Raw genomic sequence first — 16,525 nt, 5'->3', positions numbered from 1 at the left:
ATCAGAACAGCCATACAACGACACCCTTTTATAAAACAGCAATTTTGACTGACCTCTCAAGAATTCTCAACAACAAGTTCATAAAAACCCTACAGGATGTTGCATCCAAGTTGTTTTAATACCTAAGTTACCACCATACAATAAAGGCATAACAATAAACCCAATGTCGCAAGTTCATATTTTCTATAAAACCCAATTATTTAAAGTCATGAATATTTATTGGCCGGAATGCACGTTTTACAGAGCAGATCTGTACAGCATTGTCGATGTAACACTGATTATAACAGAAACAAACTTAAAAACAACAAACCACCACAAGTTTCCAGGTAACAAGCCAAACAAAACAACATTTTTAAAGACTCACTTAAATCGCTACATTTGCACCAAAAAAACAAATTCATGGCAATTTTAGATATCCCTTTGACAATGGGGGAGAACAATCAACAGATAACAAGTAAAACGTAGTGTAATTACAAAAAAATCATGAAAAACCAGCAAAACAGTCACAGAAAGTTGAAATTAAAAAGCTACAATATTTTATTTGCAACTCTGCTATTTACTTTATTTTGAATAAAAAATAGCCATTGCACATTGATAGTAACTGTTGGCAATACTTCACAACCCAAATGATAACAATTTGACAACATGGCAGAATATGCGAACATTAGCCAGTATTGCTAAGCACAAAGTTTGAAGAAGTAAATGTTAAATTTTCTTCTACAAGCATGTGCATTTGAGATAAGATTAAAATACTCCATATGCTGTTTTAATACACTCAAAGGTCTTGCTTCATGTTAAAAGTGTATCTCACAGTCCCAAATGCGAGAGAAGTAAAAATACTCACTATGAAGAATTCGCATTTGCACCAGAGGCAGTACATGAACTAAGAGTATGTAGATACAGAATTTATATGATATTACTTTACAGTATATTCACAACAGCCTTGATTTTCATAACCAATGTACCGTAATTCATAACGTCAGTGGATTTAACTAATTCCAATACACCAGTGGAAACATTGGACACTACAATATACTTTAAAACAATTGCCACTAAAGTTTCTACAAGCTTAATGTAAAACTGTCCAGTGTGAATACTGCATTCTAGCAAACTATAGCGCAGTTTTATCAATCAATACCTCTGTTGAAAGCAGCATCCACCAAATTTGTCATATTTTGTTTGACACAAATTAAGTAGCTGAATTAGATATACAACAGAAAGCAGAATGGCAAGTTAAAATCTTTAAACTTTTCAGTCCTCTTTGATCACAGTGCTACCATTGCATGGGATTGTCTCCACACCATGTATTAACATTGGGGCGACGCCGTTGGAAGTTTTCTGAACCTTCTGTATTTTCCTTATGTGCTTGGTAATTCCTTTTAGCATTTTTCCAAACCAGAATATGTTCATTGTATCAAGAACAATACACACACTGATCCAAGACACGTGGATGAGGAAACTTACACTGTGGAAATATATCAATATTTATTTATAGTAATAAGTACTATGGAGTAAGATGATAAGTTAGGACCTAAACCACAAACTTGTTTTAAACAATTAGCAAAGAAAGGATAGTAAAAACGCGTCTTATCCAGTACTTTACCACATCCTACTATATCTTTAAACACAATAGCGAATATCAGATTAGTTGAACGATAAAAATGAACGGAATTGGGAAAAATTAAAAGTTGTTAATAACATGCTATGGGTAAAAAATATTTGTCGAAATTGACCCTATTTATTACATTATTGAATTAAAATATAACCAGTAGTAGTACACACTACAGTCTACTCTACAGTGATACTTATTACATTCAAAAATGTTCAAAAGTGGTGTTTAACTAACCTATGCTGCAATTGCTACTTATTGCTGCATTAACGCCATGTTTTTTTTGTAAAAAAGTTCTTTAAAACTTTAATTAAATATTTTATCTCTCAGACTTTTACCTTTTATATTCTTCCAAGAAAACCACTTCGTAAACCAGATAATAAAAATATGGCATGAGTAATATTCGCGATATAAAGAAACAAAACGTCATCGTGAGCCCATTGTAAAAATACCATTTACTATCTTTGTTGTCAAATATTGATAACGCCCACCTAGTGATTAAAACAAAGTTTAAACTTATGTTTTTTAAATTACGGTTTTGAAAAATACTTTTAATAACATAAGAATTTTTGGCTAAAATAAGAACCCACAAGCCACAACTTTAAATATGTGGTAATTTTTAAAATCATAAGCAAGCACTCGGTATATGTAATAAAACGCCCAATTTGTCACGACAGTCGCTTCCTGTCATGTAGGGATAAATAGGTTACATTTATTGATTTATACATATGTTTAAAATAATATCAGTGTAAACGTGCCATGGTATTTTATAGAAATATTTAATGCTTATACATAATATATATAATAATTATATATGTATTTAATTAGTGAAGTCATAGTTAACAATTACAACCACACAATGTAGTTATTACTATTTAGTTGGCACATAAGTTACATTCATTTTTTTAACACAATGTTTGATTTGTAAATTATAGCATACAAAATGGAAAACACAAAGCATTTTGGTTAAGTGCTTCATATATATACTTGACTTACATAACACAATAAGTGGCAGCCATGCATTGGATTGATTATAAAAACAGATTTAAATAAAACCAAAAACGACATATATAATAGGATGGGGGAAAGACGGGACACCTTTAGCACATGATATCTAAATATTCGGATTGTGTTTTAAACAATTAACAACGGTATACTGGAGTCTGAGAGTGCGGTTTAATCATTCTTTATTTGTTCTTTATTTGCTACCAAATGGGACGAGAAAATAGTATGAAAATGTGTCCCATCTTCCCCACTCTACTATATATACGGAACTTTAAAATATAAGTTGGCATAAGATTAGTTGCGTGGCATATTATGATAAGTTTTTTTCATTTAAAATTCCAGTTGCATATGCATATTCATTATAATATATACACATGGTCACATTAATACATAGCCACCATACCCAAGGGGTAGCAGCCAACTTTGGAAATATTTATACTGCATTAATTAGCAATCATTAATTACTACAATTACAACCAATGAGGTAAAATTATTTAACCGAATTGATCTCCAATTATCACTGCGACCTCTGCATTTATAAAAGTTCAGCACTGTGTGTATAAACACCTACATCTACATAAATAGTTAATACATAGCAATCACCCACAAAGTAACATACATGGTAACTCGTAAGCTGCCACGAGGTGCACACCCCTGTTATAATTTACATTCATTCACATAATCAAGTATGTACTATTCCTATAAGTATAATGACAGATAAACAACAATATTTGTCTTACCTTATGTTAACAAATGGTGTTGACATTTCGGCTAGGAGCCTCAAATTTGCGAAATAAATTAATATTCCGTATCTCTGAAAATGTTTGCATGGTTATAAATCACACAAAGAGGTTTAATATCAGGTACAAAGGTCCCACAAACAAAAGTTCCCGGCCAAAGTCTACATTTGTTGCCTCTAAGCTGCAATTAACGCTTAGGCATGTTGTAAACAAGCTACTCAAACAATAAAATAAACACGATGATATGTAGTACAGGTAAATTTGATTGCCCACTAAGGTAAAAATAGCAACTGTATGTAGACTTAATGAATAATGTCCGACAGTTTTATCACAACTGTCTTTGTTTTTTTTTTTTTTAAATTTGGGGTAACATTCTTAAAATACAGTTACAATTATAATTGTTAAACATAGGGATTTTTATTAATTAATATGAAAAATACAAATGCAGTAACTTCGGATGCTTGTTTAAAGTGATGCATAACACCAAGGAAAAAGCTTTGTTAGGTGTTAAACTGGAGTGTCAAAACATATGATGACCTTCCTGCTTCAAAAGCTGGGTGACATGCTACCCCAGGAACCCATAGCGATATATTATGCTAATGCATTACAAATTCACAACACAGACAAAGACTAAACTTACCAAAGCGAACTGATAAGCGTAAATTGCACTAAGATGGTGTACGACAAAACCAAATGTGTCGCTGTCTCTCGTTAGCGTTGTTGCCAATAAATAAAGATCTAAAAAGATTTGAAGAGTATGTAAAACACATTCTAATTTAATTACAGACATAATTCTTTATATATACCTGATAATAAATATCCTACTGCAACAGCTATATTTGTTTCCGATACTTTTGAAAACCCCCTGAAAAACAATTGTAAATTAAACAAACCGCAGAATATGACAGTTTTTAAAGATTTTTTAACATATATACACTTCATTAGTGTGTAACATATTATATACTTCATCAGTCTTCACTAGTAATCATTAAAAATTAGTGCAAAGCAAATTTTCGACCCGCAAATTACCAGGTTTTATTTTTACAAGCTGCAAATTTACCTTGATACAGCTTGTAGGTTGTTAAATTATTCAACCCAAAAAATTTGTACAAAATTAAGTACTCAGGTATCCTACTCCGCTGGTGACAGACAAAGAAATAAACAAGAGAACAACATATTCCCGATTCACATTTCACTTACCATACATGGTTCTTTTTAACTTTCTCATCAAACAAAATAACATACATACATGTTAATGTAACCACAGTGGCGTGAAGAGAAGAAGAATTTCTAACAAAGAGGAGGTTTATTTATTATAACTTAATAACTAATGACTTTTTATTTGTCACTTGGATTACGATACCGAAGATTTTAATTATTTTAAGCGAAAAGACAGGATATTATATTGGCTACATTGGGCCAGTGGAAAGAGAAAAATACACGGGTTACTAACTACATACATACAATTACATACATACAAAAAATATTAGAAAAGGCTTGTCGCTGTATAAAAATCGACACCATTGCATCTGCCTATTAAAGACAAACATAATGCATCAAATCATAACAAACGTTAAATGACTTTAAATTAAAGTATTATAGTCTATTAGTCCACAATCTCCACAAAACAACATAAAAAACGAATGGCTATAAAATAAACTACATTATAGAGGCTAGGGACATAGTGGGTGACTAGCCTGTATATAGATTAAGCATTAGACTTTACCTGGCATTCCAGATATTTTTCTGATCCAGAGTCAATTTCCGGTATTTTGGAAAAGAAATAGATGAAAAAGAAGGGCTTAATTTTTTATCAAAAAATAAGAAAAACAAAAAACTTCCAACAACAGTTACAATGTTATTCATGTTGTGGCTTGTTAGCAGCCTGCAGAATTCTCACTTTTCTGGTTTAATATATCTGTAAAGCACATTAAACTATAAAAAATGAATAAGAATATACAACATTTACAAGATTATTGTAAAAAAAAATTGTTTCTGTTCTTGTAATGTTATTTATCATTTGAATACAGCTGGTGCTTACTACTTTCGTCTGAGGGCAAGTCAGTAAGTTACGACTGAACTAAAATGTTATTGACCGCCACAACAACAACAAAAGATTCTGAATGGAAATTGCGAAAGGCTTTCTTTATGCGATGTGAATGAAAGCATCGTCAGCAATCAGCCATAGAAATAAAAGAGAATCAGCATGCTTGTTGCCTTTTTTCTCTGCTATCTCTCAACTTAACTCAATCCCAAAATACCAATGTGCACGTATTTATTTACGTACCATGTTAAAATGCGAACTGTGTTCGTAGGCATTAAAAATTTCTTTCCATATGTAAAAGAGTGTCATGTAACACTTGGAAATATGATTCTATCCCCCTTTTTTTTAAAAGTTGTTCTTTAAGTCGCTTTAAACAGTATTTTGTTCAAAGAAATTAAAACCAAACGAATATTTTCTGTAAAAAACATGACGGTTTAATAGCACGATCGCGCTATATTCCAAACTAGCATTTAAATAACAATTAGCCTACCCAATGTTTTAAAGTTATATATACAATTTTTTGAAGTTTAACGAGCATCACACACTATAGGCCTACCATGCGCATCAGAGTCCGTATATAAATATAAACATGTTTATATACGGACTCTGCTATAAATGTAACTTTTATCCTCGCGTGACCGGAAAACCACAGTCGTTATAACACGGGTGTTTACCTTGTGGCAGTTTACGAGATACCAAGTATGTCACTTTGTGGGTAATTATTACTTTTGGGGCTTTTTTATGTAGGGATAATTTGGCAAACCTATTAGTGACCACTGAGTTGAAGCATTTTTTTCTGGATTGGAGCAATTGCAGATGAGTGTCTTGCAAAACAACACATCCGCCCACATTGGTAGCAATTAGGCGACGAGTCTAGAACCAATAACTCCTGTGTTAGAGGCAAGCGCGCCAACTAACTGTGCCATGGCGCCTGACTTTCATCGCCATTTTCAGAAGATCTGATGAGTTTTACTCTAACTATCAGTGATAGTAAATTAAATCACCCATTTATACAGTAGGGTGGGGAAAGACGGAACACCTTTAATCTCTATTTTCTTGGCCTGTTTAGTAGTAAACAAAGAACATTAAAGAAGTTATAAAACTATATGCCCATGACTCCCATTGACCGTTAGTAATTGTTTAAAACACGATCAGGATATTTAGATGTTATGTGCTAAATATGTCCCATCTTCCCCCAACCTACTTTATTAATTACAACTTATAGAGCATGCAAGTTTCAGCATAAGAGATACGTTCTCATTCGGAGCAGATGTTTCAACTGAAATGTAATCAAAGAAATAATATTTCTCCTTATACCGTCTGCTGGCAATTTCCGTTCAACGCAGCAACTTACTTTGAAACAGAAACCATAAACAATCATTTTCCATGCATTAAAGTGTTATGTATACAGCTTTTACGTTATGTATATACAGCGTCCTGTGCTGCTGAGCATATACTGCGCTGTAAATATGTGCTGTAGCTTTACAGTATTGTTAATGGTACATAAACGAAAGCATTAAAAATCTCACATTTGTTCTATTTACTGTTTCAGCCTACACAAATTCTCTCTCTCAAGGATACGAAACTTATACAGCTCAATGCTGTCACGGTTTTAGGCGTTGTGTATCTTTGGGCAAAACATTGCTTTAAACCAGTGTGTTCACAGAAAGTACATACACAATATTACACCACGAAGAATATGTGACAGCACTCATTAATTCAATCAAAAACTGCATCCCATTAATGCCACTGAGTTAAAACGATCCTACGATTCTCTTTAAGTTTATTGCGCTCTTTGACCGTGTCAACTTTGTCGGTCATAAAACCTTGTATTGTTTTTAGAAATTCTATTATACGCAAGTATCCACTTTCCGACGATGAAACCTTACAATTTAAGTTTTAGGCTTCTGTTTGCACCAGGTGAAACAGGTACCGCAAAAACACTTAGTGAGGTTTTTGTAAGTGTAAAAAAGATAAGCTTCTTTTATAACGTAATGCTTAAATTATAATAGACGATATAACGCATAAACGTAGTTACACTTATTTATCTGTAGTCGTCCCACCTGCTGGCCTAAACCAAAGACTCACATATGCAGCTGTTTGTACAGCTTTTCCGTCAGGATAGGTATAGTTCTATGAAACAAGTCTTTATGCGTACACCCTTTTTTCTAAGTTTAACTGAGTTCATAAGAAGCTTGAGATACCCTATATAAGGCAATAATTTAAGCACGATATTATTCTGACTCTTCCACAAGCCACTGTAAGTACCTTGTGTGAGGTTTTTGTATTATTTGTTAGTAACGCGTTGTTCTTTAGATGAATAAAGCACTACTTCTCTTGCTCGTCATCGGACTGTTTGTTCTTACCACCGATGCATTTTTAGTTAATTCTCCTTCTAAACTCACTGCACGCCGTCGAAGCCGCTGGCAATGGAACCAAGGTAAAATATATTTTGTATTTTTTGCGTGTATGGTAGGGTGGGGGAAATATGGGACACCATTTCATTTTATGTTCTCGTTCCATTTGGTAGTAAACATAGAAAAAACAAAAAATATGAAACCGATATTCCTACGACTTCCATAGACCGTTGTTAATTGTTTAAAACACGATCAGGGTATTTGGAAATTATGTGCTGAAGGTGTCCCGTCTTCCAGAGACATTTTCTTCAATTCTAGATGGTTAGCCGTTTGAACAACCCGTTGCATTGAACTATTGATCAATGATATCCATATACCCAAAATAACGGCACCACACAAATCGCTTAACCCGGCGCCTTCTGGTTATTAAGAAGCGATCGCTCTAACCAAAAGGGGCGTCGGAATCTTTTATAAAACCTATTGAAAATATAGTAACATTCACTTAATTCTACATTACAGAACAAGTTAAACTCAGCAATGACCTAGACGAACTCACAGCACGTTTGTTCGAATAGACATTTTGCATCTTATAAATTTGTATATGCTGTTTTAAATAACAACGCGATACATTTTTACTTGAATAAATGCAAGAATATTATGTTTTGTCGTTCTGTGTGTATATAGTAGGATGGGGAAAATGGGACACTTGGTCAGACGAGACTTTTAATTTTCTATGTACGGACTTCCATTTTAACTAATAAAAGTCAAAAAATAATGTTACAGAATTTTTTGATAGTATTATCACGATTTTATATAACGCGCGTCAAAGCCGATTACTGTTGTTATAAATATTAAAAAAATATGTAAAATAGAAATAGTTTTTTTTTGAACAGTTAAAAAATGCGAAATAGTAAGGTGCTAATTTTGAATGCTCGCTAAATCATAGTAAAGCCGATGAAAGATACAATACCAGCCAACCACCACGACTGAGTCATATTGTGGTGACTATAACAGCAGATTGGGACAGACAGGCATCGCATCAGTGTATTTAACGAATGTCGTTTTGCTACTATTTCCCTTTTTTTGATGTTTTAATTATTCTAATCTTCGTTACTATATATGCAATACGATCAAACGAAACTCACTGTAGTGCAGCAGTTGAACCCAAATAACGCTAAGAGTTTATCCATGGAACCACCGCCGCAGGTGAATGAATATATAGTAGGGTGGGGGAAGATGGGACACCTTTTCAATCTATACGTCCAACTTGGTAGTAAACAAAGAACATTTAAAGTATTACAAAACTGTATCCTGACGACTTCCATAGACCGTTGTTAACTGTTTAAAACACGGTCAGGATATTTGGATATTATGTGCTAAAAGTGTCCCATCTTCTCCCACCCCATATATATAAAGGTGTCTTGACCAAGGACACCTACCCTCACCATAGTAGATGCAAATACTCTAACCATTTTATATTTCTATGTTCGCCAACAGATCTTTTAAACACAAAATGACAAAATATAATATTCTTGCATTTATTCAAAAAAAATGTATTTCGTTGTTATTTTTTTACCATAGCAGATGCAAATTGTTACCATAGCATATGCAAATCGTCTTGATAATTTCTGGCTTTAACTTGTACTGTAATGTAGGATTGAATGAATGTTACGATATTATCGATAGGTTTTATAAAATATTTCCGACGCCTTCTGGTTGGAGCAATTGCATCTTAACCAGATGACGCCGGGTTAGGCGTTTAATATTTTGGGCATGAATTATAAAACCATATCCTCACGACTCCCCTAGATCGTTGCTTATTGTTTAAAACCTGATCGGGATATTACAATACTATGTCTTAAAGGTGTCCCATCTAACCCCACAGTAGTATGTTTGCAAAATGCAAAAGACTTCAATTACCTTGGTCCCATTTCCATGAGCCCCGACGACGACGGGCAATGGCAGCGGGGTGTTGAACACCAACAGGAATTGCATCGGTGGTAAGGACAAACAGTCCGATGACGAGCAAGAGAAGTAGTGCTTTATTCATCTAAAGAACAACGCGTAACTTAACAAATAATACAAAAACCTCACACAAGGTACTTACAATGGCTTGTGGAAGAGTCAGAATAATATCGTGCTTAAAATTATCGCCTTATATAGGGTATCTCAAGCTTCTTATATGAATTCAGTCGGAGTGAGAGAAAAAATATCCCGACGGAAAAGAGAAAAACTTTACATGCAGCTGCATATGTGAGTCTTTACTGTGGGCCAGTTCGAACGACTGCAGATAAATAAGTGTAACTATACGTTTATGCGTTATATAGTAGGGTGGGGGAAGGTGGGACATCTTTAATACATAATATCCGAATAGCCTGATCGTGTTTTAAACAATTAACAACGGTCTGTGGAAGTCGTGAGGATACGGTTTTAAAATTCATTGAATGTTCTTTGTTTACTACCAAATGGAAAGAGAAAAGTAAACGAAAGATGTCCCATATTCCCCCACCCTACTATGGTAGACTATTTGTGGCCACACTAAATAGGAATATACGTAAATAACACGAAATAATACTGTTCTTGCCCTACTGCTATAGTTTTTAACATGTTACCTATACATTTTATTATTGCATAACAATTGGTATTGTTCGAACATCAATGGATAAATATTGTATCCTACAAATGTATATGAACTTGTATTAACAGAAAATTGACTATTGATAAAGTTTTTATTTTTGTTACAAATCGGGTATTACTACTCTGTTTTTGGCACAAGCAGCCCCTTCTTATAAATTAACACCAAGTGCAAATGACCAAATTTCGAATATATTTTCAAAATTTTATCTTTTTATTATATTAGTACCTTATAGTGAAAACCCCCTGAGGTATAAATTACTAAATTAAAAGCAAATCTTTCAAGGTTTGGCAATGAAAGCATGCAAAACTACAATGTGGGGGAAGATGGGACTCTAAATTGATATATATTTACATTGGCAGTATTCTACAACAACGAGAACAAGCTGTGCTAGTTTCTTTGCCATGTAAACTTTATGTATATACCGTTAAACTGATATTTTTTGTTGTTTTTATCTCAAATTAAAGTCATATCGACCCCTGCCTGTTTTTTTATGCTTATATCTCAGTGCTTTTTTTACAAAACTAAAACTAGTTTTATGAGACAAAATCAAACTGTACGAAATAGTCAAGGTTGTTTTATGAAGCTATGAAACTAGTTTAATTGTTTGCACACACAAACTAAAAAAATCATTGGCTTTACCATGATTTAGTGAGCATTAAAAAATGGCACCTTACTATTTCGCATTTTTTTTACCCGTTCAAAGTATACTGTTTCTATTTTACATATTTTTTTTTAATATTTAAAAACAGTAATCAGCTTTGACGGGCGTTTTATAAGGTCGTGATAATACTGTCGAATAGTTCTGTAACCCTATTTTCCTGATTATCATTAAATGGGGGTCCGTAAGAAGAAAATTAAAAGTCTCGTCTGACAAAGTGTCCCATCTTCCCCCACCCTACTATATATATTAATTTTAGGAAACTTTATTAATACAATTTATGTTTAGTGTTTGTAAATGAATCAATTGCGCTGAAATGAAAAAGCGAGATGGTTGAAGCAGGAAACAATATTTCCTGGATTGCATTTCGGTTGAAACGTCTGCTCTTAGTTAAAGTAAGTTTCTGTACACTGAAAGTCGCACAGTGTAAGACTGAATGCAACTAATATTAGTTTTCATTTATTGTAAGCAGTGAATAATAAAAATACTAAGTTATTCTGTACTAGCAACTTCATATGGCTCTTTTTATTGATCTCTTTAAATGCGACAACAAAAAACATAGCAGCATAAAAACAACGGCGAAAAGGGAGTTAAGAGCAAAACAACGATCGTTATAACATGCTCACTTAAACATTTCGGTTGCTTTTAGGTGTTTGTGCTGTCTAGTTATAATTGATTGTGTATCCACTGGCGCATGCTAGTGCCAATTCTTGTGTAAACGCCAGGTAAATTTGACACCCCACAACCTCTTGGTCCCCAAGATACAATACCAGCCAACCACCACGACTGTGTTCTGTTGCTGCAAATTTCAAGCTTAATGTATACAGTGTATAATGCAACACCCGTGTTATAAGTTATAACGACTGTCGTTTTCCGGCCACACGAGGATAAAGTAAGTTACATTCATTCATACATACTTGTGTAACTGAATAAACAAAACAGAACACCCGTGTTAAAACAAGTGTCGTCTTTTTGATCATGTGAGGATAAAGCAAGTTACATTCATTTATTCATACTGTTGTAATTTATGCATGAAACGTTTTTTCTTGGAAGTTTAAAAGCAAACTTAACAGCATTTATAGATGGTGTGTACCGTCTTCCCCCACTTTACTATATATTGTTAAGACTAAAATATACTACAAACAAACTGACTGCTTACCTCCACAAAGCAAATGGTCCACCAGAATCTCCACTACAAGCATCTTGTGCGCCACCACCTGCACAAAACATGACTGAAGTCACCTCTTTGTTGACAGTACGGTATCTTTCGGTACAAAAGGCGTGTGTGCGAATTTCAACCAGAACCTACAAAGAAATTATACAGAAATATTTACTGTAATGGGAATAAATAAGGAAGATTTAAACTGGAAGAGTAGAGCCAGTCAACAAGTACAGTTGTTTTTCTTATCACTGCTAGTATTATAGGCGTATGTGTTTTTGGCCATTTTGGATTGTTGCTATCATTGTAAGTGTATGTGTCTTTAGGCAAAACACTTAACGCCAATTGCGTGAACCTAGTGGTCACTACTGGGTTGCCTAAATTGTCAGTTGTACAGAATAGCAAAGTTATATTTGTAACTCATAAGCGGGCACATAGGGCATGAAACACAACATCCGTGTTAAAACGACTATTGTTTCCCAGACACACAAGGAAATAAAGCAGGGTACATTCATTCACGCATAAGCAGTAATACTTTAACAGGATCATAAAATCGTACTTCCCGTAATTGAGTTGAAACTGGACCACCATGTCTTGTCCTTCCATACCCTAACACCAACCCCATCTTAGATAAGCCTCTGTTTGGCCTTGGTTTGATATCTTGGCTTGTGTCAGTATGAAGCGGGATACACAACGGCTAAAAGGTGACGATAATTGCATTGCTTTGATACCAATAGAAGTTAGCAGGTTAGGATGTTAAAGAAGAGGAAAAATAATGAGTATAGTAGAGTGGGAGAAGACGGGACATCTAAAGCACAAAATATATAAAAATCCTGATCGCGTTTTATGCAATTAACAATGGTCTATGGGAAACGTCTGGAAACAGTTTAATTCCTTAAATACTCTTTGTTTACTACGAAATGCAGCACAAAGAAGAATGAAAAGGTGTTCCATATTTCCCCACCCTACAATATATTAGGGCTGAGACAGACTGTTTAACCGATATGCTGTAAATATGTTTTTCCACCAAACAGTAACTTTAATTTTTTTTTATGTTTTTCGAGCGCCATTATCGTATTCAAAAAACAAAATAAAAGTGTTTCTTTTTTTCAAAATAAAAACAAAATTCAAAATACCTTGACTGCTTTGGTGAATACTAATTGCGTTGATAAAGTAAGAACGGCGATATCTGAGTTTAAATTAACGGAATCGTAATTCTCATGAAATACAACATGGGAGATAAGGGAATGTTGTTGGTACGGTTCAATCAATGTAATATCTGTTACCACTTTGCCAACAAACACATGGATTGATGTTATATTTAAATCTGTAAAATATTTGGTATTATTATTTTGAAATTGTTAAAAATATATTGGATTATATTTAATTCTGTAAATATTTGGAAATATTACCCTGATAATATTATTAAGTGATGTTATATTTAATTCTGTAAAGTATTTAGTTAATTTTGGTTTAAAATTTCAGTTTACAAATAGTTTGTACTTTAAATATGACAGATATTTATGCAAAATACTTCAATAATGTCACTTGTATTTTGATTAAACAAATTCAATGTAAATTTGACAGATTACTGGCAATGAAACCTTAAGACAATATGAATACTTTTGGCCTTTTGATACATAAAGAAAAAAGTGTAAAAATTTGTTTTAATTATTAAACTACATATTTCAATACTTAAAAACAACGTTACTTTGTTAATATTTTTTTAGCTATGCAATAGTTTTTTACTTTACCTTTGTAATTAGTAATGTTTACCTTTGTAATTAGTTATATTATTTTTTGGGTAGTTTTGTAATAATGGATAGAATACTTACCGTGCACGCAATGTGCTGCTGTAACTATTTTATTCCTTGTAGCAATAGAACCTCCGCAAATGGTTTCATTTCCTTCAATAGTTTCCTTGTTAAATTATATTACGTTAACAACATATCAGAGACTGTATGAAATATAAGGATGTATATTAGTATCGCAATAAAACTCTCTTGGTTTTAACCGAGTAGTGAACAATAGTTATTATTGTATGTCTTTGAAAATGAGTCCCAGAAAAGCCAATTTTAGCATTCAATATTATCATATACCCTTTTTGCATGGTAAAAAGTTAATGTGAATAACAATCTGCATTAACTAGTCATTTGATAACTTGTTAATGACGTTATTTTGCATGCTCATTTGTTTATGCGCGTATCAACATTCAGTTAGCTTATTTTAGTGCAATATTGTTAAAAAATTAATACCCAAAAAGATTAGGCTCTTAAAAGTGAAACTGTACTGCCACCATACTTTTAATTACTCGCATAATGCGAGTAACAAACAACCTCCTACAGCAGATGACACGCTTATGACGTTATGCGTGTTAACTTTGTTTTGGCGAGTAAATATGCGAGTACCTGCGCGCATAAAAATTACCATGCAAAAAAGGTAATATACAGGTTTATGCTTACCTCTACCAGCATAGCAATAAATGGACCATTAAAAGGTGCAGTTGGTACACCTGATGTAATTCTTCCACCAATGCGATCAGTTATGCTAGGTGCTTGACCACAAACTGAAAAACAAGTTTACAGTGTAAATCTAAAAAATTAAACTTTTATTTTGAAAAGAATGTAACTTATTTATCCTCATGTGGCAGGTAACAAGAGTTATAACGCAAAGTGTTGTAAGTTATACACTCCATAGCTGATAAGTTTTATATTTCATTAGTGAACACTGGGTTGCAGAAATGACCATAAAGTGTATTGCCAAAGGCCACACAGCACTTAATGCTAATGCTAGCAGCATTGAGCATTGAACCGAGTATCATATTTTTTTTTGTTTATTTCTTCTAAAGGAAAAAAAAAAATAAAAAAAAGAATTACCAGCATAATATTTAAAAAAATGGAATTACCAGAAAACTGCCAGTTGTCTTAACACACCATAAAGTTATAAAATAAACAACAAATAATACCGGCTGAAAGTTGAACCGGGACTTCAAGAAAGTATGTTGAGGCATATTCCGAACCCCCATGTTCAAATTGACATTTATAATCCCCAGCTTCAAGATAAGTTAGGAAGAAAATTCTCAACAAACGACCATTAAAGGTTAGGAATGTGTTTCGCATCGCCTGATTCACAAAAAAACATTGTTACTGTTTGTATAAATAAGTTTCCTGATAAAATATTTTTTAAATACGCGTATATACAATAACTACAATGGGTAAAACTTAATATGCTGCCAAATCTAGACAGTATGGACAAAACACATTTTTTGTTTTACTACTATAGTAGGGTGGGGGAAGATGGGACACTTTTGGCACATAATATCCAAATATCCTCATTATGTTTTAAAAAATGAACAACGGTCTGTGGGAGTTATAAGGATACGGTTTCATAGTTCCTTGAATGTTCTTTGTTTACTACCTAATGGGAAGAGAAAATAAAATGAAAAGGTGTCCCATCTTCCCCCAGCCTACTATATATAAAAAATAAATAGCAATAAATGTGTAGTATGAAACCATTTTACTGTATATAAAATACAACAGGCATGAACTACTATATATTAATTAAAAGCTGGTGCTAAAAAATTTGAAAAAAAACTAACAGTTGTTATTCGTTCACGATTCCTATACCACTTTATAACTGATGTAACAACTCTTGGAACAATACATTCAAATGAAACCTCATTTCCACTTAAAGCTACATTGATACTACTGTATATTTCCCCACACAAGCGACCCCTGTAGAAAAACATATAAAAAATGAGATTTAAATAAAATGATGTCAAATTATATATATTTATGTTGAACCATAAATTTTTAAATGTTTGACTTCGTTCCAAACTTTTTTCCAAAAAATAAGATACTATGACATAACTCTTGTTTACTTAAACTGTATGTTATAGTACAGTGGGGTAAGATGGGACAGCCTTTCATTTTATTTTCTCGTTCCATATGGTACAAAGGACATTCCAAGAAAAAAAACGTATCCACACGACCCTCATATACTGTTGTTAATTGTTTAAAATACAATCAGGATTTTTGGATTTTATATGCAAAAGGTGTCCCGTCTTCCCCTATCCTACTATAATTACTTTATTTGTCTCTTGATTACGATGACGAAGATTTATAAACATTTTAAATGAAATACCATGGTATAGCGACAGAACAACAGTTGTTGAAACAAAATACATAAAAAAATATTTTTAACAGAGCATACGAACCTGAATCCCTGCAAGCATTGACAAGTATAAGGAGTATGTACCATTGGGAACATCTGAACATAAACCTCCATTCAAACATGGACTGCTGGAACAACTATA

General features: G+C 33.2%; 2 protein-coding genes and 2 long non-coding RNA genes across 5 annotated transcripts in view; 1 reads left to right on the top strand and 3 right to left on the bottom strand.

Moving 5' to 3' along the window:
• Nucleotides 1–196: 196 nt before the first annotated feature.
• On the bottom strand, nucleotides 197–5,290 carry LOC100177199 (transmembrane protein 56-B). Of its 2 annotated transcripts, XM_002131770.5 has the most exons (7): nucleotides 5,081–5,290; nucleotides 4,555–4,644; nucleotides 4,161–4,219; nucleotides 3,995–4,092; nucleotides 3,355–3,428; nucleotides 1,948–2,100; nucleotides 197–1,465 (listed from the first exon to the last, which is right to left on the bottom strand). In XM_002131770.5, exons 1-7 carry the CDS (start codon nucleotides 5,218–5,220, stop codon nucleotides 1,252–1,254), a joined length of 828 nt encoding a protein of 275 aa, XP_002131806.1. In that variant the 5' UTR covers nucleotides 5,221–5,290; the 3' UTR covers nucleotides 197–1,251. The 2 variants fall into 2 exon arrangements, with proteins under 2 accessions (XP_002131806.1, XP_026690424.1); XM_026834623.1 differs by lacking the exon at nucleotides 1,948–2,100 and having other exon boundaries at nucleotides 5,081–5,278.
• A 2,258-nt stretch (nucleotides 5,291–7,548) lies between these two features.
• On the top strand, nucleotides 7,549–8,413 carry LOC101243052. The gene is made up of 3 exons (XR_182067.4): nucleotides 7,549–7,658; nucleotides 7,715–7,838; nucleotides 8,275–8,413. It is a non-coding gene; the product is annotated as an uncharacterized LOC101243052 (long non-coding RNA).
• Nucleotides 8,414–9,277: 864 nt separating this feature from the next.
• LOC113474244 lies at nucleotides 9,278–10,034 on the bottom strand. Its single transcript, XR_003395911.1, has 3 exons — nucleotides 9,863–10,034; nucleotides 9,676–9,805; nucleotides 9,278–9,399 (listed from the first exon to the last, which is right to left on the bottom strand). It is a non-coding gene; the product is annotated as an uncharacterized LOC113474244 (long non-coding RNA).
• A 1,454-nt stretch (nucleotides 10,035–11,488) lies between these two features.
• LOC100183345 (low-density lipoprotein receptor-related protein 2-like) overlaps nucleotides 11,489–16,525 on the bottom strand; it is a 16,290-nt gene continuing 11,253 nt past the window's right edge. Inside the window, exons 21-27 of the mRNA XM_026834653.1 lie at nucleotides 15,176–15,332; nucleotides 14,673–14,776; nucleotides 14,046–14,130; nucleotides 13,347–13,537; nucleotides 12,770–12,907; nucleotides 12,211–12,356; nucleotides 11,489–11,850 (exon numbers count right to left, since the gene is read on the bottom strand). Of these exons, the coding sequence (XP_026690454.1) occupies nucleotides 11,718–11,850; nucleotides 12,211–12,356; nucleotides 12,770–12,907; nucleotides 13,347–13,537; nucleotides 14,046–14,130; nucleotides 14,673–14,776; nucleotides 15,176–15,332 (954 nt within the window). The 3' untranslated portion in view covers nucleotides 11,489–11,717. The remainder of the gene's footprint in view (nucleotides 11,851–12,210; nucleotides 12,357–12,769; nucleotides 12,908–13,346; nucleotides 13,538–14,045; nucleotides 14,131–14,672; nucleotides 14,777–15,175; nucleotides 15,333–16,525) is intronic.

The sequence above is a fragment of the Ciona intestinalis genome, chromosome 5 (assembly GCF_000224145.3).
Source record: "Ciona intestinalis chromosome 5, KH, whole genome shotgun sequence".
Taxonomy (NCBI): Eukaryota; Metazoa; Chordata; class Ascidiacea; order Phlebobranchia; family Cionidae; genus Ciona; species Ciona intestinalis.
The sequence above is the reverse complement of the archived record's forward strand: the minus strand, read 5'-3'. Positions and strand labels throughout refer to the sequence as shown.